General features: G+C 43.8%; 1 protein-coding gene across 4 annotated transcripts in view; it reads left to right on the forward strand.

The window, feature by feature from the left end:
• The window catches only part of CDCA2 (cell division cycle associated 2), a 418,898-nt gene that overhangs the window by 194,814 nt on the left and 198,349 nt on the right, over positions 1-25,735 (forward strand). For all 4 annotated transcript variants that reach the window (XM_069214148.1, XM_069214147.1, XM_069214150.1 and 1 more), the window contains one exon: positions 5,341-5,419. In XM_069214148.1, the coding sequence (XP_069070249.1) occupies positions 5,341-5,419 (79 nt within the window). The remainder of the gene's footprint in view (positions 1-5,340; positions 5,420-25,735) is intronic.

Genomic DNA, 25,735 nt, shown 5'->3' on the forward strand with positions numbered 1-25,735 from the left:
AGTGCTCCCAAACATCTATTCCAGCCACCCGCTCCTCACTATCAACATACTTAGGTTTTTCCTATATTAGTGCTGGCATCTACTCCAGTGGAACCTGTGCTGGACCCAACTAGGGTGCCAGTTTCTGCTCTAGATCTGACTTCAGTAAGAACACCCTATGTGGTGGTACACCATCAACAAACCCCACCCCCACTTTGATAAAGGCTGTCCTCCAATCTGTCTCGACCGCAATACTTTGGTGCAAACTCTAATGATCTAGAATGCCTTCAGCACATTTCACATGATATTATGAAGTGGTATATCACTTGCTTCCTTCTCATTACACAGATGTCCATTAACATCATAATATACAAATTACCATTTGTTTGGACATCCCACTAAACACCAATCTGCATTCACCCATAGCACATCCAGTAGGACAGTGCCATTGCTATGGTGGAATGTAAGGCTCCAGATGTCATGAGATTGCAGAACACACAAAGGCATAAACTCCTTAATGATATTTTGGAGCTTGGGCCTTGTCTTTAGAGTACTTGCTGGTCCTTAAAGAGGCCTAGACTGATTGTGTTATGGCTGTTTGACCAAAACCCTGCTTGGGCCCCTCCGGTGAGTTGCACTATTGCAAGGCTACACAGTTCTTCAGAAGGTGACCCTAAAATTCCTAATGCATCATTCTAACCATGCGAGCCACATAGTTTAGGTTTCCGTGATAAATCTTAATCCAGACTACTTCCCTCCTGCCTCACCCGACAGAGTTAAAAAAAACAAATTGGGCATGTGGGAAATGTTTTTTTGTTGGCCAGCATAGCTCTCTGAAAGTTGTTTGCATTTTAGGTTGCTACACACAATCACCGTGTGATAATACATGTAAAGTTTGGCCCACATTGCCGGAGGTTTTCGTCCGTGCATTTGCCAAACTGTACAAGGTTGGTAATAGGAATGCTGTTAAATACTTACTCCAGTATTGTTGATTCCTCTCATTATTGATTTATGCCATGTGCATCAGTTGTCAACCGACATCATGCTTGGACTCCAATGGATTTTCAGGAGGCGTTCAAGCCTCCCTTATGGACTTGGCATTATTTTAGGACCAGACTCTTTGCTAGGAGAGTAGATGCAGCTTTTGAGCTTTTTAAATATGTTAAAGCTATGGCTGGTGTCCTTGAGTGCTCTCAACTGCTCACTAATTTTACTAGTAGTACAGAAAATTCACTGGCTGGCAGCCTCTGATAAGCAGCACAGATTTTACATGGCACCAGTCTTCCTCCTTCTCCTTCCCATTGCATTACCAGCAAACATCTTTAACTTTCTTTCCAACTAAAATGTGTAACAGTAGGAGGCCAGATCCAGCAATGTCTACCCTGCTGGTGCTAGATTATTTATTTTTGTGCCAATGGGTCCTTCACATTGTTCGACTTTGTCCTTCCCTTTCAGGACAACCCTCCACTTTACATCCCTGCAGCGTTATCACGCGCAAGTCGGTTCTTCACATTTCTCCCTGACTCTCTGGACTTTGGAGAGGTCAGGTGTGGGCTTATCAGGACCCGTTGCACTTGCCATCCCTTATTTTTCGGATGCCTTCAACCCATACAGTCCTTTTATCTCTGAAGACCGCCACTTACCTATACATTAGGGACGGCTCTGGGCACTGCTGTCGCCAGTCATCCTTTTGCCTTGAAAAAGTCAGTGTGGACGAAACATGTGTTGGCTGTTTCTGAACATTGATGTGTTCTCTCTCAAACAGAAGGATATGACTATCTTTGAGCATTGATTGGATCTTTATCAATACAAAGGATTAAAGATTTCTGCAACTCTCTTCATCGTGGACTTATTATTTGGAGTGCCCTGGTTGTGCTTTTGTTTTCACTTTGTAATTTACAGCACGTGACATAGGTGGCATTTCTGAATCCCGCCCGTGTTCTGTGCATCTCGATACCCATGGTGGTTGGGTATCTATATCAGGTTGGCACCCTTCCCAAGACTTCACATTCGATTTTTGAACTTTGTTGCTCGTAGTTTCAGATGTGGGACTTTTTAGCATTAACCACCGTATAGTAACTTTAACCCTCCACTTTCATTCTCCTCCAGTTTTGACTCCTGGACATCAGCTGATCATGTTGCTCTCCCCTCAAGAAAGATTCTGATGTTGCAATCAAAATGTAAAAGTTGAAAATTATGCATGTGCGTGTTCTGATAGTTTTGGGTTCAGAGGGTTGGATGGTGTCATTGGACCTGTAGGACTCCTACTTTCATATGTTAATACTGCAGTCCCATAGGAAGCATTGGGTCATTTCCAATTTACAGTAGTTTTAATTGCTCTGATAGCCCTTCCGGTCTTCACACAGGATGCTGGCTGTTGCGGTCCATCTTCGCAGATCCCTTATACATGTATTTCCCTACCTTGATGACTAGCTATTGGCTTGGTGCTGCACTTGAATCTTCACAACCTACATCCCCCCTCTTCCCCCCCAGGCGTGAAGATTTAATGTAACCAAATGAGTGACTTTTAGTATCTGTTGTAGGTAGTGCTTGTCATTCTGCGATCATACTCACTACCACCAAATCTGCTTATTCCGGTTGCTGGGACAAATTTGTTGCCGCGCGTGAGAAGCAAGTTTTACCCTCTATACAAAGCTTAGATTTTTTGTTTTTGTCCTTTGCCAGACAAGGCTGTGTTGTGAGCAGTTAAATGTTACTTACCAGTTATTTTGGTTTTCCTTTGTTTGCCTGCTGAGCTCTCATTCAAATTGCCCATTTTGAGGTGTTTATGGAAAGTGTTCACTTATGTTTCCCAAGGTTCCCTTTATTGTGCTACAGGTGCACCTTAATTTGATTGACTTTTCAGGCGTGCGTCCTTCGAGCATCTTCACAGCTAACTTTGAGGACTGAGGTTCAAGCTTGGTCACTCTAGCCTCTGTATTGTATTTTTCTTTCTTTACAAGCTGGTTCCTAGGTCCTGGGCAACCTTTCCTCTAAAGGAGGTGTATCTTCATGTGTGGTGGTCTATCAGGCTACCTACATCTTCTCTCTGCCACATCCCTCCAATGTTAGGCTACACTGACTGGATCCTTAGCAGGCTCTGAGTTCCTACATTGATTGGACTAAGGAGTTTCAGATTCAATGTTCAGCTTTTTGGTGAATTTGCTGGTGCAAAGAAAGGAAAGGCAGTTCGTAAACTAATGTTAGTTCGATTTATTGTCCTTTGAATAAAACTTATGACTTGGGCAAGGATTTTTTCCTGAAGGCTCATTCCACCATGACAAAAGCTGCGACTATAACTTTGGCTTTGTGTGTACCTGCTCCGAACAGCCAGCCATGTATACAGCAGTCAAAATGTTAGATTCTCAGGTCCCTATGGAGGACAAAATGTCCTCACAGTCCTTCAGGACTTTCTGTTGTAAAGTTCTGTAAGATGTGTGGCCAGCCATGCTCAAAACAAACGTTTGCCAGCAGTACAGAAACGCGCTATCAAGAGAAAAACACGTAGGGTGTCATGACTTACGAGGTGTCTTGTGTGCAATGGTAACCGTAACTGACTTATTTTGGTTGTTTTCTGTGTTTGAGTGAGAACCATAACTCAATTTTTAACTGAGGTTTTTTCACTGAATTTCATTATTTAGTAGTTTTCTGTCCCTTGTGCCTCTGGTCATGGTCACATTGCAGTCTGTAATTTTGCTCTTGAGACTCGGATGAAATCAACACGGACATGACACTGTACAATTTAGAAAATTCACAAGAATGCTTCTACGCAATAAAATATATTAATTTTCACAAAACTACTATATCACAAAATAAAATCGGAACAATAGAAACGCTACACAGTTCAGTGCAAACAGTAGCAAACATACTGTAACACAACCACAGCACAATGACTACAAATACAAACGCAACAAAATAAAGTCCTCAACTTAAAAACGTCATAACCGCAACACATCATGATTATACAGTGCCACCACACCAATACTTAACATGACAGCAGAGGACTACGCAGCACAGCAGGACAATACAAGCAATATAATGCAACCCTAAGATTAATTACCAGCACTGTGCTGTGGCACCACATAAACACAAAGGAAGCTGACACAACACAGCAAAACGGCACAACGAATCAAGAGCAGACCACAACAGAGCAACAAAAGCAAACTTTATCTACCACCTTACCACTTTCACCACCAGTTGCCTTAGACGAAGTTCCCATTTACTGTTTTATAATCGACATACCACATTAAGTATTTTATCATTGGAATTGTAAATTGTGGGCTGTCATACAACGAAAGAACGGGATTGGACTCTTAGCATGCATGTAGTAGTCTTTGGGCGATCTGAGTTATGAGTGCTCATTTGGCATTTGACCTACAACCTGAGGCTAAAATTACCCTGTAATCTCCCTCAGTCTATAGACAAACACTACGCACCTCAACAGCAGTTCAAGTGCCCTATATATTTTCTTTCGTGCACAGTTTACAGCTGTTATTTTAAAGGAAGCAGCGGTTTCAAAACCCGTCCATTCGCAGATGAATCTTTAAATAGGCATTGCGTAATTTCTCTCAAAGATTTCATTTAATGTTAATAAAGCAAAGTGGTGAGTGGAATGCTTGAACGAATCTCCGCCACTGGTAACTACGTGGGCCGCATCACAGTCCCTCATTATTGTGACGAACATAGGACGTCGGGCAGGAACTGCCCAGTTGCAAATCAGTCTTAGGCATTTCTGAGTTGACTATTCAGTGGGAGGCCCTGTCTTTTCCTATCCTCCAGTTAATTAGTCTCTTACTTAACATCACTTTTAGATAATGGGAGCACAAAACTGTTCTCTTAATCTTTGAAATTGCTCTTTCTGTAATCTGCATCCTCTTCATGAAAGCTAAACAAAACTTTGAAAATTCTAATTGTGAGTGGTGCCCATTGTGAGCTGTGCCTTAACGTAATTAGGTTTAAAAATCGGACTTTTCCATGCCGGGATGCTTTTTGAACAAAGCAAAACATATTTTTACTAAAGGTCAGCATTAGCTACATAATACATTGCTGTTTTTCCCACCAAGTTACCATACCACATAGACCAGTAATTCACTTAAACTTTCACTGTTTGAAAAAATATATATTATCCTGGATTAATTTGCAGCAAAATAAATAGTTAACAAAAATACTAATACATACGTTTTAGGTGGACTTATATTGCTATGTTGAGGCTGTGGCAGCTTTTACAAACCACTCTGCTTGGCGAATGTTACCAGAACCGTGTGATTGGATTAAAAGATCATATTGCATGGTTAACCAGTATCAATGCTATTTTCATTTATAAAATGTATTGTTTAAATGGTCAATGTTTGCTATCCTTAGGATTTGTTTGCTGGATCACCAGTTTTGGTTCCTTCTAACGTGAAATTTTCCACTGCCAATTTGACAGCAAAGACTAAAGGTGAGAAATTCAAATATGTTTATTGTGAAGGTGGAACACAATGTGGCGTTAATGTTTCTGCACCATGATTTCCCATCACCTAAATTGTGCAACTGAAGATGAATTAACAATGAAAAGGAAGGTCTATTGTAGTAATGATATTGCGATGTGACCCATTCATTAACACAATCTCTCATCGGAAACAACATTTTTTTTTTCCATCACAACTCCTCAGTAGTTTATGAAGGCTATAAGAACTGTGCCTTTACATAATGTATTCATTATGTGATGTTGCAAGACGGGGACTTCATGGCAGTACAAATGGTAAATTGCAAGGTAAGCAGCAGGAACAACTGTTGCATTCTGAGTCTATTTTGGAGCATTATTCAGTCCTAACCGCTACAGTCGTTGAAGTTATGCCTTTTACAGAGTGAGCCTTCTGTGAGCATTTGGATTATTAGATTTTGGGAGTGCATGTTCTACTTGTGGTAGATGTTGTCTAGAAAGTCCAAAGATTATATTTCATATTGCTTTACCTTACACTGGTTTAGTGCCCGTTTTCTTTTGTTCGCCTCTTTGATTCAGTTTGTGAATGCCGAGCAACAAACAAATGTGAGTTCATAGCATGAAGTGAACGATTTGTCAAACACAAACAGCCCAAGCAAAGGGGTATATTGTGCTGAAGACCCGATGAGCGTAGGAGAATGCCTTATAGAAAGATGGAAGATGTGAAAAGCCAAGTCATAAGAGATTTCTCGAATAGAAGAATTGTATGCCTGGTTAAGACAGTTTAGACTTGTACCCTCTTGATAAAAGAAGCATCGTTTCCTCCATGGAACATAAAAGTATGGAACCATCTATTTTTGCTAAGGCACAACAGTGATGAGGAATCTTGATGGTGATTCGAATAACTAAGTGCCAGCTTTATAGCAATTGAAGACAATTTATTGAGCAATTGGAAGCTGAACCAACTGAAAAGAGAAGTAGTCAGTCTAATAATCATTCTGTAGAAGTTAAAGTTTAGTTAGGGTGTAATTTGAGGGCTCAAGCCTAAATAATTGCCATAGTCGTAACATGATTCTGATGTATTGGGTAATCTTTTTACAACCGTCTTTTTCAAGACTTGGCTCTGTTGCAAGTCAGTGGTGAAATAGTACGTTTTTCTGATGGATACAACTAACTTTGGATTCCTCCCCTAATGAATTTTCCCCATGCGCAAGCATCCGACAGAAATTTTCTTTTACCTCTGCACGTCAACGTCACAATTGCCTGACTCCCACACGACGCCGTATGAGGTCATCCAGGCAATAAGAGGTCCTCGTCGGCGTGCAGACGTCAGTTCCCTTTTTTCCGTGCCTCCGAGTAACTGTTATTTCTTCGAGGCTCCAGGGAGCTACTGTTTCACTCCGAGTGTTACTGTGCCTCAGCCACGTAAATCGGGTTTTAAACCCTGTAGGGAGTGCTGGGGCCGAATGTCGGTGACAGACCCACACGCAAATTGCTTGTGGTGGTTGAGTTCTGACCATGAAGTTGAGGCGTGCGGTTCGTGCCAGCATATAAATCTGAAAGCACTCAAGGAGCGGGAGGCCAAGTTATTCTTGGCAAAATCAAAGAAGGAGAGACCTCACCATCATAGGTCTTCCTCTAAATCTTCAAAGTCGCACAGACATCATTGAGACTCCCGGCGCCGGCATGTATCACAACATCGGTCGAGTAAGGACCGATCCCGCTCGAGGTTGCCATCAGCTCAACGCTGTAGGACATGGGAGGTTAGTCTGACGGTAACACCTCTGCCTCGGACGACTCCTATTTCTCCTACACCTCCTCTATCTGTCTATGAGGTCGATCCTCACCAGGATCCGGCGGTTTCACCGGCGCAGACGGAGATGCCCAAACCGACGCCGGTGTTACCTCAAACGCCGACTCCACAGGGATATCCGGCGTTCCCGGCGCCAAGTACAGACCCTGCCGCATTTCTAAATGTGATGTTTAGCATTTTTGCCAACATGGCTCCGGGAGGTGGCCCGCCTGGACCTTCAGGTCCTTTGACATATGACATGGGTGTTCCGGCTCCGTACAGACCGACGCCCCTCATGCCTTTCCTTCCCACGGGAAGTGCTGGCTCGGCGCTGGTACCGATGGCGTCACCTAGAAGGCCTGTGACGCCGCCGCCGTCCTCTGCCCTGGCGCCGATCAGTTTGCCACAACCTCAATCTACGCTGAAGAAGCCTACGGCGCCGATGGATCCAGCGTCGGATGGGTCAGAGGATTGATGTCGACCAAGGTCTTCGGCGTCAGCAAACGCCTTATCGACGCTGAGAATTGAGGCCAGGTTGCGCTCCAGGAGATTGGCTCTGAGGCTGCTTGAGGAGCAGGAATACGAGAAACAGCTCTTGGAAGAGGGTGAGATTGCAGAGCCCCTGGGAGACCTACAGGGCTTGGACACTGCCAGTGGGTTGGACACTTCCCCGGAGTGGGACTTAGCATCTCTGTGGGAGTACAGAGAAGAGGCTGCTTCTCTCCATTCGGTGGTGAGGAAGGCAGCGGATTTTCTTGGCCTTCCTCTTCCAGCTGCTGAAATAAAAACTAACATTATCACTGAAGTGTTGCACCCTTCTTCAGCTGTGGCGGAGCCACTTCTTCCTTCTAATGAGGCACTCGTAGACCCGATAATGGAGGTGTGGAAGAAGCCTGTGACTTCGACCGCAGTGAATAGGTCTGTTACAAGGAGGTATCGGGTGTCTCCTGGAGATCCAGCTTTCTTGTCAAAACATCCAACTCCAGAGAGCTTGGTGGTGCAGGCCTCATGTTCCTCCTGCACCGCTCCAGGATCTTTTCCAGGGGTTCCTTCGGACAGGGAATCCAAGATAATGGACCAATCTGCAAAAAAAGCATTCTCTTCATGCAGCATGGCTCTGAAATCAATGAATGCAACCTGTATCTTGGGCAGGTACATCTATGCCCTGATGGACGAGGCCAAGACGACACATCCTGGATTGCCTCAGGAGGTTCTGAACCTTTTGACGGACGCTCAGGCAGCGGCAACTCAGCTTATCCAATCTGGACTTGACACGTCTGATTCTGTGGCCAGAGCAGTGGGCACGTCCATAGCAACAAAGAGGCATGCCTGGCTATGATCTTCAGGATTCTCTTCCGATGTGCAGTCAACCCTACTTGACTTACCCTTTGATGGGGATAAACTCTTTGGGACAAAGGCTGGTTCTGGCTTGGAGCGGTTCAAGGAGAGTAGGGCCACTGCAAAGTCATTAAGCTTGCAGGCCTACGTCTCCACTCCTTCACGAGCATTAAGAAGGTTCAGGGGGTTTGGCCGTGCCTCTTCCTTTCGAGGGAGATTTCAGCAGACAAGCCAGCAGACTGCCTCTACTCACCCCTGTAGATCATATAGGGAAAGGGGTAGGGTTCGTACCAGAGGGGCCACCCAGCAGCACTCTGCCTCTTCCTTGTCCTCCGGAGGGGTGCAGCAGGGAAAGCAGCCTTAGTCCTCCATCAATCCCTTCGCATGCATCTCCTGTAGGGGGGAGATTATCTCAGTTTCTCCACATGTGGGAATCAATAACATCGGACTAATGGGTCACCGATATTGTGGGGAAAGGCTATACTCTTCCCTTTCGGGAGTTTCCCCCTTCCATCCCTCCCCGCCCATCCTTCTGTTCGGAAGACCATCTCCTTTTATTACAACAGGAGGTTCTAGTCCTCTTGTCGAAAAGTGCAGTAGAGTTGGTTCCAGAGCAGGAGAGGGGTCAGGGCTGTTATTCAAGATATTTCCTGATCCCCAAAAAGGATGATCGGTTGAGGCCAATCCTGGACCTGAGGATTTTGAATTGGTTCCTCAAGCAGGAAAAGTTCAAAATGCTGACCCTAGCACAGGTGCTTTTGGCATTGAACGAAGGGGATTGGATGGTGTCTGTCGACTTGCAGGATGCTTACTTTCATATCCCGATTCTCAAGTCGCACAGGAAGTATCTCAGGTTTGTGGTGGGATCGCAACACTATCAGTTTGCGGTCCTTCAGTTTGGTCTTACTTCAGCACCTCGAGGCTTCACGAAGGTGATGGCGGTGGTTGCAGCAGAGCTCAGAAGGAGGGGGATAGCAGTATTCCCTTGCCTGGACGATTGGTTGATCAAAGCCAAGTCTCCGGAGCTCCTGCTGCGTCACTTGCAGTCAATAACCCAGTTGTTCGATCTGGGCTTTTCGGTGAACATGCCCAAATCTCACCTGGAGCCCTCTCAACGCCTCCTGTTCATAGGGGCAGTACTAGACACAACATTGAATCAGGCCTTTCCTCTGCCACAGCGGATTCAGGACATTCAGGCGTTGATTCCAATGTTCCAGAATGGAGCGGTCGTTCCAGTCCTCAAGGTCCTTCGTCCGCTCGGTCTGTTCGCTTCTTGCATTCTGTTGGTCACTCATGCACGCTGGCACATGAGTGCTCTTCAGATGTGACTCCGTTGGCAGTGGTTTCAACACAAAGGGGATCTTGAGGAATCGATAAGGATCTCCAGAGACACTGCAGCGGATCTTCGATGGTGGGCTGCGGTCGGCATCCTTTCTCAAGGAAGACCGTTCTCGCTGCCACCTCCAGTGGCCACAGTGATAACGGATGCTTCCACTCTAGAGTGGGAAGCTCATCTGGGGGACCTGGAGGTCAAAGGTCATTGGTCTCCAGGGAAACAGAGGTTTCACATCAATCTGTTGGAATTGCGGGCGATACGTCTGGCTCTCAAGGCCTTCCTCCCTTCCCTTCGCGGTCAGTCTAGGTCCTGACGGACAACACTACTGCGATGTGGTATATAAACAAACAGGGAGGAGTGGGGTCGTACCTTCTCTGCATAGAAGCTCTTCGACTCTGGTCCTGGGCACAGGACCATCGGATTTGCTTGGTACCCAACCATCTGGCCGGAGTGTTGAACGTACGTGCGGACAGTCTCAGTCGGCACATCTCGACCGAACACTAGTGGCGTCTTCATCCAGACCTGGTCCTTTACATCTTCCAGATGTGGGGGCTTCCTCAGATAGACCTGTTTGCCACTCGGGAGAACGCGCACTGCCTGTCGTTCTGCAGCCTCCAGTATCCGGTGCACGGAGCGTTGGGGGACGCGTTTCAGATATCCTGGTACGGCCAGCTGCTTTACGCGTTTCCCCCCATACCTTTGATTCCTCGGGTTCTGAGGAAGATTCGCCAAGACCGGGCCCACGTCATCTTAATAGCTCCGGATTGGCCAAGAAGGGTGTGGTATTCAGACCTTCTCCAACTCTCTGTGTGCCCTCCGCTCCGTCTCCCTAACAGGGCAGACCTCCTCTCGCAGTCGCAGGGGCAGGTTCTACACCCTCACCTCCAGAGCCTGCACCTACATGCCTGGAGATTGAATGGGGCAATCGGAGTACTTTTTCTCTCCCACCAGAAGTGGTGGATGTTATATTATCGGCCAGGCGACACTCCAACAAATCTATCTATGCAAGCAGGTGGGCTAAATTTGTGACTTGGTGTAGAGAGAATCAAATTGATCCCTTACGTACACACTTATCGGACATTTTGTCATTTACTCTGTCCTTCGCGCAGAGGGGTTGTGCAGTTGCGACTGTTAAGGATTACTTGTCTGCGCTGTCAGCCTTTCTGTGTCTACCAGACCACCCTCCTTGTTTAAGTCCCCAATAGTTTTGAGGTTCATTAAGGGTCTCACTAACACGTTTCCGCCCACTCCATTTGTTATGCCGCAGTGGGATTTGAACTTAGTGTTAGCATTTCTGATGTGTTCACCGTTTGAACCAATGCATTCATGTTCCTTAAGGTTTTTAGTTTTAAAAACTGTTTTCCTGGTTGCCATTACATCAGCTAGGAGGGAGAGTGAGCTCCAGGCTCTTGGTGTGGAACCCCCCATACACTTCCTTTTAATGGGACAAGGTGGTGCTAAGGACCAAGGCTGCTTTCTTACCGAAGGTTGTTACGCCCTTTCATGTAGGACCGTCCATCACACTTTCCTCCTTCTATCCTCCGCCTCATCCATCAAAGGAGGAAGAGAGGCTACACCGACTAGATCCAAGAAGAGCATTGAGCTTCTTCGTCGACAGGATGAGAGAGTTCAGACAGGAGGATCAGCTCTTCGTCTGTTACGTGGGGAAGAGGAAAGGCAAGGCTGTCCACAAGAGAACGCTTTCCAGGTGGGTCATTCTTTGCATCAAATTGTGTCCTCCTTTAGCAAAGAAGGAGCCTCCTGTTGGGTTAAGAGCCCATTCCACCAGGGCTAAGGCGGCCTCTTTGCCCTTAGCTCGAGGTGTTCCTGTGGATGACATCTGCAAGGCCGCAACTTGGGCACCCCTCCACACGTTTGCTAAACATTATTGTTGGGATTCTGAAGTCCAGAGGGATGGCCATTTTGCACGGTTTGTGCTGCAGGATTTCTTGGTTTGACCATTCAGGCACCCACCACCAAGTACGGTGCTGCTTTGGGACTCTATTCATTAGGTGAGGAAACCACAGGTAGTTTTATCCATCAGAACAAGTTACTTACCTTCGGTAACGCCTTTTCTGGTGGATACACTACTTACCTGTGGATTCCTCACGGTCCCACCCGCCTCCCCGTTGCCATCAGAGTTAAAGCTTGTGATTACCAGTATTTTTCAAGCGCTAAAAGTGGAACAATTAGCAATAACTACATTTTGCCACGTATGACCGTTTCTCAAAACATACTTAAGGCCTCATGTTGCTTCTATTAATGATGAATCTGTAAACTTTGTCTCTTCATTTAAGACTGTTGCTGTACAGTACATGTTTTTCTAAAGTATCAGTTGCCGCTTATTGTTGGTTACCTCTTTTATAAGTTTCAAGTTTTTTTTATGTTACAGAACTCCGATGAAGATCCACATAAGATAAAAAACATAAATACACAATGAGAAGAAATATAAGAAATAACAATTGAATTAAACTTTGACGGACAGTTTGAAATAAATTAATACAAAGTTAAAAAACACTTAAAATAGTTAAACAGAACATTTTATTAGGCGGAATAAATAAGGCTTGAAATAAATTTGATGCAGATCTGAGTGAGAGAGATAGACAGATGGGGCGCAACCACTTGCGACGATAATTCAATAAGGTCGAACAAATTAAGACAACATGCATCAAATCCTGAACACCATTATAGCATAGATTACAAATGCCGGAGGAGACAAACCATTTTGATTGTAATGTGTTCAGGGGAAGCTGCCCCTGTCACAGCAGGAGCCAGAATCTTCTCACCCCATGAGGCAAGTTCCAGATTAGGTAGGGCTGCATGACCCCTGGCCTTAGAGTCAGCTATTATATGGAAACTCAATGTGTACAGGCCTGACAGTCCTGGCTGAAACTCACTGCCCAAGTTGCTTTCCTGAGAGCAAATTTAAGCTGTGCTGGTGAGAGGGTAAAAATTGCAGATGGATCTAGTTGTAAGATATCCATGGCATATAAGAAATTCCTACTGATGGTATATTTTACTTTGTGACCAGCTAATATTCCTTTTTTCTTTTAGCAGTGGCCACAAGGAGTCGTCACAGCTCGACATCAGATTAAACATCCAACGGATTATTGCGGCCAGGACTTGAATAAAAGCGCTACGCAGGCCCAATTCAAGTCTTAGCAACGGTGCAGAGAAGGCAGAGTTTACGGTTAAAATATTTCTTAAAACACGTCCTTCGAGTTTGTTGAGAAAGATCCACTTAGAAACTGCAATATGCTCAATACCATACAGTAAAGATGGAGGTATCTTTACCCGATATACCTCTAAGAGATGCTTAAAATGCCTTCTGCCCGTTGCTCTATAGAAGGTATTCAAACCATTGGCTTGAGATTGGGCCTTTCTTTGATTATGCTCAATATGCTCTCTTTCTTTGAGATTCCCACAGACAATTTTACCCAGAAAGTGTAAGAGGTTACTCTTTCAAGCTGTTGAGCTCCCAAGGTAGTCAGCATAACGATCTGCCTCCTAATTTGGGAGCAAAACCCTCACATGAAGTTAAATGTGCTGGTAAGTTTGAAAGATACAGAGAAAATAACAGTGGAGCTAACAAACATCCTTGTTTTAGGCCGTTTTTAGTTAGTATAACATGATAGACCTATTTCACCCCCTAGCAAAACTCTGCACCAGGTGGAGGAGTAAAGAGTAACCACGAGGTCAAAGAGGAGGCTGGGCATGCCTAATCTTAAAAGCTTCTTCCATAACAGAACACGGTCAACCTTATCAAATGCTGTGGATAAATCTATGAAGGCTGCATAGATCTGATCCCCTTTCAAAGAGACATATTTTTCATTAATTACTTGCAAAATGGAAATGTTGTCAATTGTGCCATGATTTTTCCTAAAACCTGACTGCTCTAAGGGAATCATTTTGCACCTTTCTGCCCAATCATTAATCTGTGATAGCAGGAATTTAGCAAAACTTTTTCGACCGCATCCAAGAGTGCAATCTGGCGGTAATTCATAGGACCGGTTTGATCCCCTTTTTTATACAAGGGGACTATAACGCTACCCTTCCAAGAATAGGGGACATCCCTGACTTCATAACCATGCTGGAACACCGGGAATAAAATCTGGCACCAGGAGGATATGTCATGTTTTATTAACAATATTGGGATTTCATCCGGTCCCATTGCTACAGAACTACGCATTCCTTTTATTGTAGCCTCAGTTTTTTAGGGTTGGATATGAGTATTGGGAATTGGATCTAGTTAGAGGGATAGCCATAGTAGTACCATTAGAGGCATAAAGAACGGATAGAAATGTTGACCAGCTTGACTCACAAATAGCTATTGGGAGGGGCTTGGTTCTAGAACCACACCCTTCGACAATCAGGGACCAAAACCGCCTAGTATGGCCAGAAGAGGCTGCTTCTCTTATTGCGACCCAGGATCTGTGGCGTCCTTTTTTTAGGCACGCACTTAATCTCCTTCTCCTTCTTTTTAGAATATATAACTGGGATTACCTCATGGATGTATGATTCCTATACTGTTTACGGATTAGAGCATTTATTTTTCTGTTTACTAATAAAAGGGGGGTGGGTTTTGCTATATATTTATTCAGAGGCTTTTGACTAGAAATTAAAACAACTAGTTGCATGAAACAAATGAAACTCTCCAGTTTGTTTCCTACCCGGCTACCGAGATCAATCAGGGTACGTTCTAGAATACCTTTAAGCCCCTTAAAACTATTTGCGGACCAATATGTTCTGCCATTTTTAACGCTTAGCCGGGGATGCTGCCCTGCTATCAGAACATTGCGCCTTCAAATCAAGAGATTCTACCAGAACATTGTGATCACTAAGGGTGGTCTGTACTACTAATAAATCCTTTAATATAGAGAAAGACTGGTAGCTTGTTACCACTTAGTCCAGGATTGTGGCACCCCCAGGCGATTTATGGGTCGGATGGGCTGGAGAGTCAGATGGAAGTCTACCATTAGCAACAACGCAATCATTATCTCTCAAATATTCTAAAAAGAGCCTCCCACGCTTACCAGATTTTATTTTGGGGGGAAAACTACAAGTCTGTAATCTAAATGCTTCCTCATCCCAGAAGGATGTAAGCCCCGGGTTAGAAATCTTACAATTTAGGTCTCCTACCAATATGATTTGTGCTTCTGGATCCCTTTCATAAAGTTCCTTAATATAAAGAAATACCTTCGGTAGGAGATTATTAAAAGGGACACTGGGCAGAACATAAGAATTAAAGTGATGGAGACTACTGTGTTTCCAACTCCAATGCGGTGTAATGTTACTGCTAAAAACAAATTAATGGGATCCCTAAAGCATTCATGCTGCCAATGTAGTCTACAACAAAAGGAACAGTAATTTTTCAGATGAAGCTCCCCAGTAAGCCAGGTTTCTTGGAGACAAATTATATCGGAATTGAGAGAATTCAGAAAATCTATTTTTTCCCCTTTAGACTTTATACCTGCCACATTCCAGGAAACGAGGGTAAGCTCATTGCTACAGTAGTGGTGCTATTGGTCTAGAGACTGTAGTAGAACTGCTGGTAACCAATTCCAAGAGTGGGGGTTGATACTTAAATCAGTAGGTGGACAAACGGGAGGATCCCCAAATAATACTTCCCGGCTGTAGGTCCCCAGGTGAATTTTTAGGTCCTGGTAAGTGCAAGAGTTTATGTCCTGTTTAACCAAAGGGATGCCTGAGGGGAGAGGTTTCCACACACCATCGGAAAATTGGAGATCCTGCTTGGTTAACCTTAAAGCCACCTCACTCAAAACGGGAACTACATTAATATCTTTACGTTGTAAAGACTCCAAATTGCTTAATATTTTGTTCACTGTCAAATTGGGGAAAAACTATATACGTGATGACAGACCAGAATCTGCGACCTTCAAGCAAACCAAATGCATGTCCTAACGTTCAATCAAGGTACTAGTTAAGATGTTAGCCTTTGAACGAGCTTTAAAGATTGGAAACATAGCCGTCTCGGGATTTTGGCAGACCGATTCAGTGTCTGTCTCTGTTGTAAAGTCTCTTAGTACAAATCTGATGGAGTTAACTGGGCTTTCAATTGGCATGAGAGATGTGGGGGGTTTGTCCCACCTGCTCAGCTCCAGCCTGGGATCAAAAGTCAATACCTGCAGGTGTTTCACTGTTTATAATGGTGTGATTCTGTGCTAGGAGATCATTGCAGTGATGCGTGCGGAAACCAGGAATTATTCCATTGCCAGTTGTAAGTTCTTTTAAAATGATCTTTACGGAGTCAAGAATACAATCTGACCCGCCAACCAATTTTTCTAAAAGGTTCAAAATGGAGGATAGAAGACGCTCTAGGCTTGAGAGCGAAGAGGAGACCAAAGTGTTTTGATCAAGATTATTGCTTAAGGGATTAATGTTTAGGCTCAGATCAGGTGTTACTGAAAGGTGAGAACAAAAAGAGGAGTGGTTGGAGGGTGTACTACTAAAAAGCCGTAATCTCTTGGGTAGAGAGGGAGGTGAAGGCAGGGGAGGCGCAGCTTCCTGATGAGATCCATATCTTTGGATAAGTTCTAATTCTAGATCAGGGAGGGTGAAGTACCCGGGAAGATTCTCCTGGTTGGTACATGAAAAAAGAGCATCAGAGCCAGAATTCTGAGATGAAGGTTCCTTTGCCGGGGGTAAGCTGATCACGTCATGATTTGGTAAAGGAGTAATAGCTGAAGCAGGTGAAGAGACTTTGCAACGAGTCGCAGGCTCACGAATGGAGGAAGATGTATGAGCCAAAGCTGGGCTCTTATTTAGTTCTGCAAAGACATGTGCGGGGGCTGATTCCTTGTGACATGGGCGGGTGGAAAGGGGTTCCTCTGGTAAAGAAAAACCCTTTTGATCTAAATAGTCTGGCTTAGAAGGAATAAGGGGAGCCTTCTCTTTATCCCATAGGGAGAAAATTTGATTTCGGCATTTCATGCCAGAGGTATTTAAGACTTTATTGTGCAATGGATTAGATTTGGTTTTGAACAAGATCTCCCCAAAACCAGACGACCGGATCTCAATTTTTTGTCCGTCATTTTGTCCTCCGCACGTTAGATCCCAGTCCTTTCAGTGTTGTGCCACCAACACCTCTCTCGTGGCCTCTATGGCTCTTTAAACTGAGGATCTGAAAGTCTCCAATTTGCTACGCTGTATCATCGATATATCGCCCACAACCTTTGTATAGGCCTTTAAGATTTCTTGAAACATAGTAAGGAGAGACGTGGGTAGTAAAATTACAGCAAATTCGCTGTGCTCGTGAATTACCAGCTGCGATATGATATGGCGTAGCTCCCAGATGCCAAAGACCCTGCACCAAACTACCAATCTTTTCAGTGCAATGTCAGCAAGCTTCAGCCATGCAGCCACAGATAATCCATGTACACATATAGTGAGAGCAGCAGCCGGCTCTTGCTGCAGGTCAGTTTGTGCCTTGCACTCCTTTTATAATGGGAGGTGGGTGTTATCAGCGGCCCCCTGTGCCGCCACCCCCTACTTTTGCAGCACAGTATGCTGGAGAAGCAGGCAGGACTCCCTCTGCCTGATTCTGCTCTCGATCCTTTTCTTTTCACTCGGGCTCAGTAAGCAGCGACAAGGGAAGGAACAGGCACATTGGCTGAACCCCGACTGGTTCCCTTAGCACGAACTCAAAGACACACCAAGAGCTTACTGCTTCCCAGAGGGGAGTTAGCTGGGCGAGCATCCAAAATAATTATAATTTATAATTTTGAGGATTTTTTTATTTTTTTTATTCATCATCAAACACATGGTGATTTCAAAAGGTTTATGTTTTGCCCTTACATTAATTTACCTCTGCCCACCCAGAGCTCTCAAGTCACCTCACCACCCCTTATCTCTACCGACCTCTGATCCCTCAAGTCTCTTCACTTTACTCTTACCCACACCTAAACCCTCATCCTCGGAGATTAATCCTATACAAAGAAAACTGTTCACTGTTCTTCGTGGTCAGCGCTAGTGTACAACATGTGTAAGTGAAATTGACAAAGCCAGTACCTCTCCCATAGGCGAGACCTATTGGTTTTGCCAGGTCTTTTTTCTTTCTTAGATTCTTCTTTTCTCAGCTTTGTCTATAACACCCAACCGGTGGGGAAAAATAAAAAAATGGAATGAGAAACAAAGAACACAAAGTCCCTTCAACCCTAGCTCCTAGGCTTCATTCCATTTTGGAATTTATTAGCATATGTCGAGAATATACTATTCCTCTTTAATGTAAAAATGGAAATTCCTCATGCTGTAAAATTCGGACGCCATCAGTCACAGCAGACTCTATTCTCAATAATATCTAATTTTCTGGCACCATCTTCTCTACTCTTTGGCTGTGATACTCTGTCCTCCTCTTTCTTAACCAACCCCAATATAGCTCGCCATATAATTAATGGTATCCCCATTTAGAAAGTAAGGTACTTGTTCCAGTTGCCTCTGTGTGCTTAGGATTAGTTGTGTTTTAAATTTGCTTTTGTTTAATTGGGTCAAATTTTGGCAAAATCATGTGAAGTTGAGTGTTATTTTAGCACGAAATACGTCCTTTCATCAGTTTTTGGCGCAAGAAAGAATTCTGTGTTTTGTCCTAAAGATCAAAAGCAACGCTAACAATATCTGCTCCTGTCGTTTTTCCCTAATGTTCACACCAAAATATTAATGCAAAGTGGTGCAGTGTAATAGTTTTGAAAATTTTGCCTAACAAGCAAACAATTATGCGAATCTAAGTGAATTATGTCGGCATAATTCAAATTTTGCCCAGGCCTTCTCAAGATATCTCATACCACATAAGTGTGTTGTGTACGTTGTTGCTTTTAAGGTTATGCAGCTCCCATAAAAAGCTGCATTACACATTGCTTAAGACCCTCTTTCCTCAACCCCAGGAAAATATTTTTTTCCAATGTCTGCCCTAGTATTTCTTAGATGCCACTAAAAATGTCTTAACAGATTATCTTTATTCCAAGATCCAAACCTACCCTGAGGCAGCCAACCCGACACTCTACCCACCCCCCCTCGGGAATTCCCCCTCCTGTGGAAATTACACCTCCCGGACAGCTAACTCCACGCTGCACACTGCCTTTCGTTGTGCGTGGCGGGGGGTTGCCTGCTTAGGACCCCTTAGTCCCTGTTCTCTCACATTCTGAAATGAATTGATGTCATTACCTTGCTGAACAACACCTTCCTGCACCATCATCGAACACTCCTGCTTCCAGTGTCCCATAGCTCCGCAAATGTGACACGGCAATGGCTTCTTCATCCCCTGCACATCATTCTGAACCACTACAGTACTCAAATCTGGACCACAATTCATATTGCCTCACAACCTCTACCTCTCATCTGAGGCTGGCACATGACATTTCCCTGCTGCTGCATCATGTGTTTCACAAAATGTCCTTGCACTCCTGTTTGAGCTGCTTTAATCTGCATCACCATCGCCTTCTCATTCAGTTTCTTTTGTTTCAACTCGGTCTCATCACTACAGTATTTCACATACTGCAACACCTTATAAATCAGCTTTGCTTGCCAACAAATCAAATGACTCTTAATCATCTGGCTAATTTCAGGTCTCAATCCTTCCACAAATCTGAACACACAATATGCAGCATGTCTTTTGGCTCAATTGCTTCTCTACCACTATACTCTTTGAACGCCTTAAACAAGCTCTCATAGTTCGCATGTATTGACTCCTTTGCTTCCTGCACTGTCGATCCTCTGTCAATTTTCTTGGGCGAATTCCTCGTTTTCTGAAATTCAGTCACCTTATAGTAATATTTGATTACCTCAGGAGACGGTGCACCTGTATTTTTTATCTCTCTCTATGGTTCACTTGTTGGCCAATCTACAGTCCTCTTACGCTCGACTTATAAGTCGGCTGGAACCACTATCTCCAGTAATGTGTTCAAGTCCACCCACAAACACTTCGCAAGTTTCACTAATCTGTCTGTCTGCTGATACCACTCAACTGGCTTCTCTCTCATTTTTGGATAATCATTTGTAAATGACAGAATGTCACTTCTACTCCAGGGGACATAAACAAAATTTCCACCCTGGAATTTCCCTCATGGGTAGAATCTTCACTGGATCTTTATCCTGCTGTACATTCTCAGTCAGCTCCAAGGAAACGCTTTTCTTCTTGTCTCTTTTCTTTACCCATCTGCCTTCCCACTTGTCTAATGCTCCCCAGACCTGAGCACTCTGCAGTAATTCCTTAAGGTGTGCCTTCATTCCAGCTGACCTTGTGTTCAAAATCCTTTGCCTCAAAATCTAATATGTAACTCCTCTTCAAATGTTTTCTTTTCTCGAGTTATATGCCATGTTTGTCTGCCAAATCTGCTAATCTCTGATGTACCTTTCTCACTTCTCTCGTAATCTTTGGGCACAAGTATCTCAACTCTGTCTCTGTATAAGACTCTAGTCTATTCACCCCCATTGTTTCCTCAACTAATTCACCCGCTTCCATACTTAGTCTGACACAATTTGATTGCTCCCCGCCTTTAGAGGCATTCTGTGGGGTGTTCAGCTAGTCTAACCATTCAGTCAACTGCTGAGCTGTCAGTCCCTGTAAAGAAATGTTACTCACTTGGACCAATGGCACCTGCTGCACCACTACATTCAGAGTCTGCAGTAACAATAATTTCATGCTCTGACCTGCATTTGGTCCAGTCACAGCATCTGGAAGTGCAACAAGTGGACTAAGATCTAACAATGATCTCTATCCATCAAACGTCTGACCCATGGAAGAGTCTGCCTGAACTTGTTCAGTTGGTCCCCTCCTCATTAAACTCTGAGACATTTCTCCCTGCTCACTCACAATCGGTTTCTTTTGTGCAAATAATGGTACCGCTAGACTAACAGTAATCAGCAAAGATATTGCATCCAGGGCTGCTCTGGTACCAGCACTCTGTGGGAGAGTAACTCCCATACTCTCATCACCGGAGTCAAGTCGGAGTGTGCCCATGTCATTGGTTTTAATCTTGGCATTACCTGCAGCTGCACTTGGGGCAACAAAATCGGAGTCTGCTCAGTCTGGACCAGTATTGGCCTTGGAACCATCTGCTCCGTAGGCACCACTAAGTTCGAAGTTGTCTCTAAAATAAGCAAATCAGGATAAATTCTCTGTATGTGTGGCGGCTGCATCTGTGTCTGCACTACAGGAATAGTCAGCACATTAGAACTACTTTGCACCACATTCGGTGTCAGGTTAGCATTAACCTGTACCGTACTTGCTGCCTCCATTACCTGTGCCGGAGCTGTTGGATCGGCACTAGTGCTCGGACCACTCTCATGCACTGCATATGGTGGTGGTTGATCTCTCAGTATCTGTGTAACAAGATCGTCATCATCTGATTCGTCATCTACTGTTGAAGACATTCTAGCTTCCTTACGGTCAGACAGACTTCTATTAGTCTTCCTAGTTGCCTTCTTCCCTTCCGTCTCATCCTCCTGTATAATAGCTGGAAACAACTTAACTCCCTGCAAAGTCTCTGATCTCCATTTCTTCTGCCCTCAGTCCCATCTCGCTTCCCCTAAAGTCTTTTCTACCTTTCGTATTCTTCTCTCGAATGTCAATTGCTGTTGCTGTCTAGCTACCAGCTCCCAAACTGCTAATGCCTCAAACTGTGCTGGTCTCGGAAGGGGCTTCGATTCATACAGCACCATCCGCAATTGCTCCAGAATCCTCAAATTAAACGTCCCATTTTCAGGAAATGCTAAGTTCCCATTTTTCTCTGTCAACTTGCACCGTTCCTTTAGCCAAAGACATGGCGCGACACCTCTCTTTTCCCTTACAATGTAAGTCGGTGTATTCTCTGGAGGTGTAGGCTCTCCTACACTCGCTTTAATGTTCGTATCACCCCTTAGGGCACTTCTCAACGCTTTGAAAAACGTAATCTTTTCTACTTTTGTTTATTCAAAATTGAATCAGGAAATCACTTAACCAATTGCCTCTCACGGACGACTGCCAATCCGTGTGTGACCCTTCTCACAAACCAACCTATCCCAGCGTGGCTCCAATGACGTCATACACGTACGTACTGCGGCAGACAAAGTCTTGCGGCTCGTCCTCCTAAACTCCAATTTACACAAAACTAATGCAAAATATTGCAAGCACTAATCAAAACCAAAACCCCCCAAAAATCTGCTGGTTTCCTACAGGAAAGGTAACACACCCGCTTCAGAAACCTTACGGATTTTCACTGATGGCTCTTTCGCACATGCAGCTATTCCTCTTTCTCAGTCTCCCAGATTCGCAAGCAAAATTCGACCCACAAATTTTACTCTCAACTGATCAATGGGTTCATCCTGGTGCACATAGGACTTGCAAAATCTGTCAAAATTTTCTCTTGCCCACTTTAACTCACACACTGACTTGTTGACCACGCCCAATCAAACTACTAAACCAGACAAATTACAATATATAACCAAGTGTCTCATACACTTTTCAATATACTCCGGAGTCTTAGACCACACAGGGGTTTGTACGTCCACAACCACATGGACAGTTTTCGAGCACAAAGCGCCACACACATATGAAGTTCGACATCCCCACTCTCACAATGTGGAGTACGCACACTCCTACTACAACTTAATTTGGAGTACGCAAACTCCCTAAAATCCTCACAAACTTCACAATTCACCTGCGATTTACATAAGCTGTGCAAGCACAACCTATTTCTCTCACTCTATCACTAGAATGCTGAGAACATCCCCAACAACCACTAGCTGGATCCAGGACCTGGGGAGGTCATTTCTGGGCTTAAGGGGATATCATTTTCTCTCCAATTTTCATTTTGAAAAACAAAAATCTAAATCTCAATAATACTGAATCTCCAAAAAGGGCCAGCTTCAAACCGCTACCATAACCGTAATAGCTATCAGTCTGCACCCGACACCTATGGCAAGCTCTCAAAGAGACTAACCATCAGTCTGCTACCATAACTGTTAGTGCGTCATACCTTAATAAGTAAATTTACGTCAATAGGTCGATGACCCTTTTGACTAGTTTACGAAGTTCTTACCATAGCTCCAGTACATAATCAGTTATCAATACTCCATAATTGATAAACAGTAATCAATAGATAATCAATGGAGTCAGTAAATGTCACACACCATGACCTCTCAGTTATGAATAACCACACCTTTAGTATAAGTTTAGTAAGTTTTTTTCCCTTATATTAACAATACTAAGGTCATGTAGATTAATCTGCGAATCAAATGAAACACATACAAAAACAATACTGGCTGTCCGAAGCGGCGGAAGAAACGCAATCTAATCAAAGCTTGAACCGCAACGCGTTTTAGAGCTACAGTGCAAATCAATAGCAGAATCAGTTGCAATAAAGATATAGCATACATAGAATTCAGCAAAATAACTTGTCAAATATTAGTTCCTGTAATTCATCAGTCTTTTGTGAGTACCCTTAACCTCAGATTAGCATCAGCATGTTGGGCTTCATGCAAAACAATTTAGAACACAAATTTAGGAAAAACATCTAGCTATGGATCTATCAAAACAGCGCAGTTGGTACCTAGAAAGAAAAGGCATAAAAAGCATAACAGTCACATTTCGTTATATCTACCTATTCACTGTATGGGCCAGCAAGCAGAATCAGTCTTGGTCCTCAAGTCATCAATCGATCAGCTAAGCATCAGGCTCTCAGAGTATGAGCCCAATGACAAAATGAATCTCAAATCTCTTCTAAAGTTTTCTTCTTCTCTCAAAAATCACAGTAATTCTGAAGTCTTCTGCTCTATCAAAGTCACCTAAACTATCCCCTAATTCCCTATTGGTCAATTAATCATACATTTATACTCTACCCAATAATATTTATATTCCAAATCTATGAATTTCTAATATTTCACTCTTCTCATGAAGTTGATTGGTTCACTTTACAATGTCTTCATCATCCAGCTCGTCAGGTAACAATATTGTTGTATCTTCAGCTCCAGTCAGTGTCTTCATTGTTCTCGTCCTGGGAAAGTGCATCTCACACATATTACACATAAGTTGTTACACTAAAGGAAACGTCATCTCCTGCTAGTCGGTTCTCACGTAAAGCTTCTGTCAAGCTCTTTTAACAAGACAATGGACATTTCACAATTTAATTCACTCTGTCAGCAATTTTATTAAACGCTAAGAAATGCAGCTTCTGCATGAGGCCTGGTAAGAGTAGGGCAAGACACTCGCTAAGTTCAGGCCTACAATTAATAAAACTAGAGCATACTTCATAACCCTTAATATGACATACTACTACATTTTCAATATTTCATTAAGTATTAATAATAAATTAGTTAATTTCGTGAATGCTGGTGGCCATTCTCCTAGGTCACGTTTTCAAACGTGTGCATTATTTTTCTCTGCGTTATTAATTTTCTACAAAATTCATTATTCAAATTACATACACTCTCATTAATAATATCTAGTTAAAACACCTGCTCTAGCACAATCGTGGTGCCCTAAAGAAAATTGTATTTTCTTGTTTGACCTGTGGGTGTGGGGGATTGGGGATGTGGAGTCCCTAGGGACCTCCTCTACAAGGGCTAAGAGGTCAAGGTTTCCCTACCCTGCGACTTTATATATTAATTATTTTCCAGTTTCCAGGGCACCGGGATCAAATCTTGTAATGATGGCTTGTGGCATTGCTGTTTGTGTTGTGAACATCTAATCAGAACTATTCTCTTGAGGAGTCTTTCGCTGCTGCAAGAGCCAGTTGGCTGATGTGGCAAAAAGGCCCTTGTGATAAATGAGTGCTCCATTATTTTAAGCTGCCTCCCCTCTGGAATCTTGCAATACTCTCACGTACTAAACATTCCAGATTTCTAGAAACTTTTGCGAAATTTTATGTAATTCCATTCAGCTTACTTGGCTGTAGCACTATGTAAAATTCCCTATGGAACTCGCATGAGGAATTTCAGCGCATTGTTGTACCATTCATTGGGAATTTCCTTTTACAGATGTAAAGCACAACTATGGCATATGCCCTCTGCCATATTAAGCATTTGACATAGTCCTAATTTTTGGGGAACAGACGGACGATGAGTAAGCCGAAATGCATCTGAAGTCTTGACTAGCCGAGAAACCGAAAAAATAAAAGGAAGAAACGCTGCCCGGAGTGCTGTGTTTTGTCACAGACAGCAGATGATTGTGCTATTAGAAACGCTCAGAAGTACGTGATATATAGATTTAGGTATAACTAGAGATGAGGATCCACTGCTGTGGATCAGTGCGCCAACAGCAATGCTGTGATTGGCTGGCCGTAGCCTGAGAGGAAAGTTACAGCCGCCATTTTGTCTATTAGGACCCGAATCCCTGACAGAAAAATTAAGTGAAAAGTGATAGAAGGGGTTAGGGTAGAGGTACCCTGAACCCAGGGGACTGAGGGATGGGGCCTCTGAAGGACCCCTCATGGGTAAAAAAAATTGCTCAAAAATTTATTTTGGGTGGTGCGATGGTCCATGAATCTAGTGCAGCACTGCTTGAATCTGCAGATCCAGACCAAAACTAAATTTAAAAAAAAAAAAAAAAAAACACCCACTCACACACCAAACCCATACACACTCACATCCACCTGCTCACCCACCCGCGCACTTTCACACATGCACGCACTCACACACTGACTCACTTGCATACCCACCCATTCACACACCCACTCAGAAACCCTCAAAACTACCACACCCGTTCAGACTCACACAGCCACTCACATTGCCACACCCATACAGCTACTCACATGTCACACTTAGACCTACAAAATCACTTGCACACACACACTCTCAGACCCACCCAGCTACTCATACACCCACTCACATAGTCACTCACACACCCACAAAACAACTCACAACTCCACTCTCTAAC

Source organism: Pleurodeles waltl, chromosome 11 (genome assembly GCF_031143425.1).
Source record: "Pleurodeles waltl isolate 20211129_DDA chromosome 11, aPleWal1.hap1.20221129, whole genome shotgun sequence".
NCBI lineage: Eukaryota > Metazoa > Chordata > Amphibia > Caudata > Salamandridae > Pleurodeles > Pleurodeles waltl.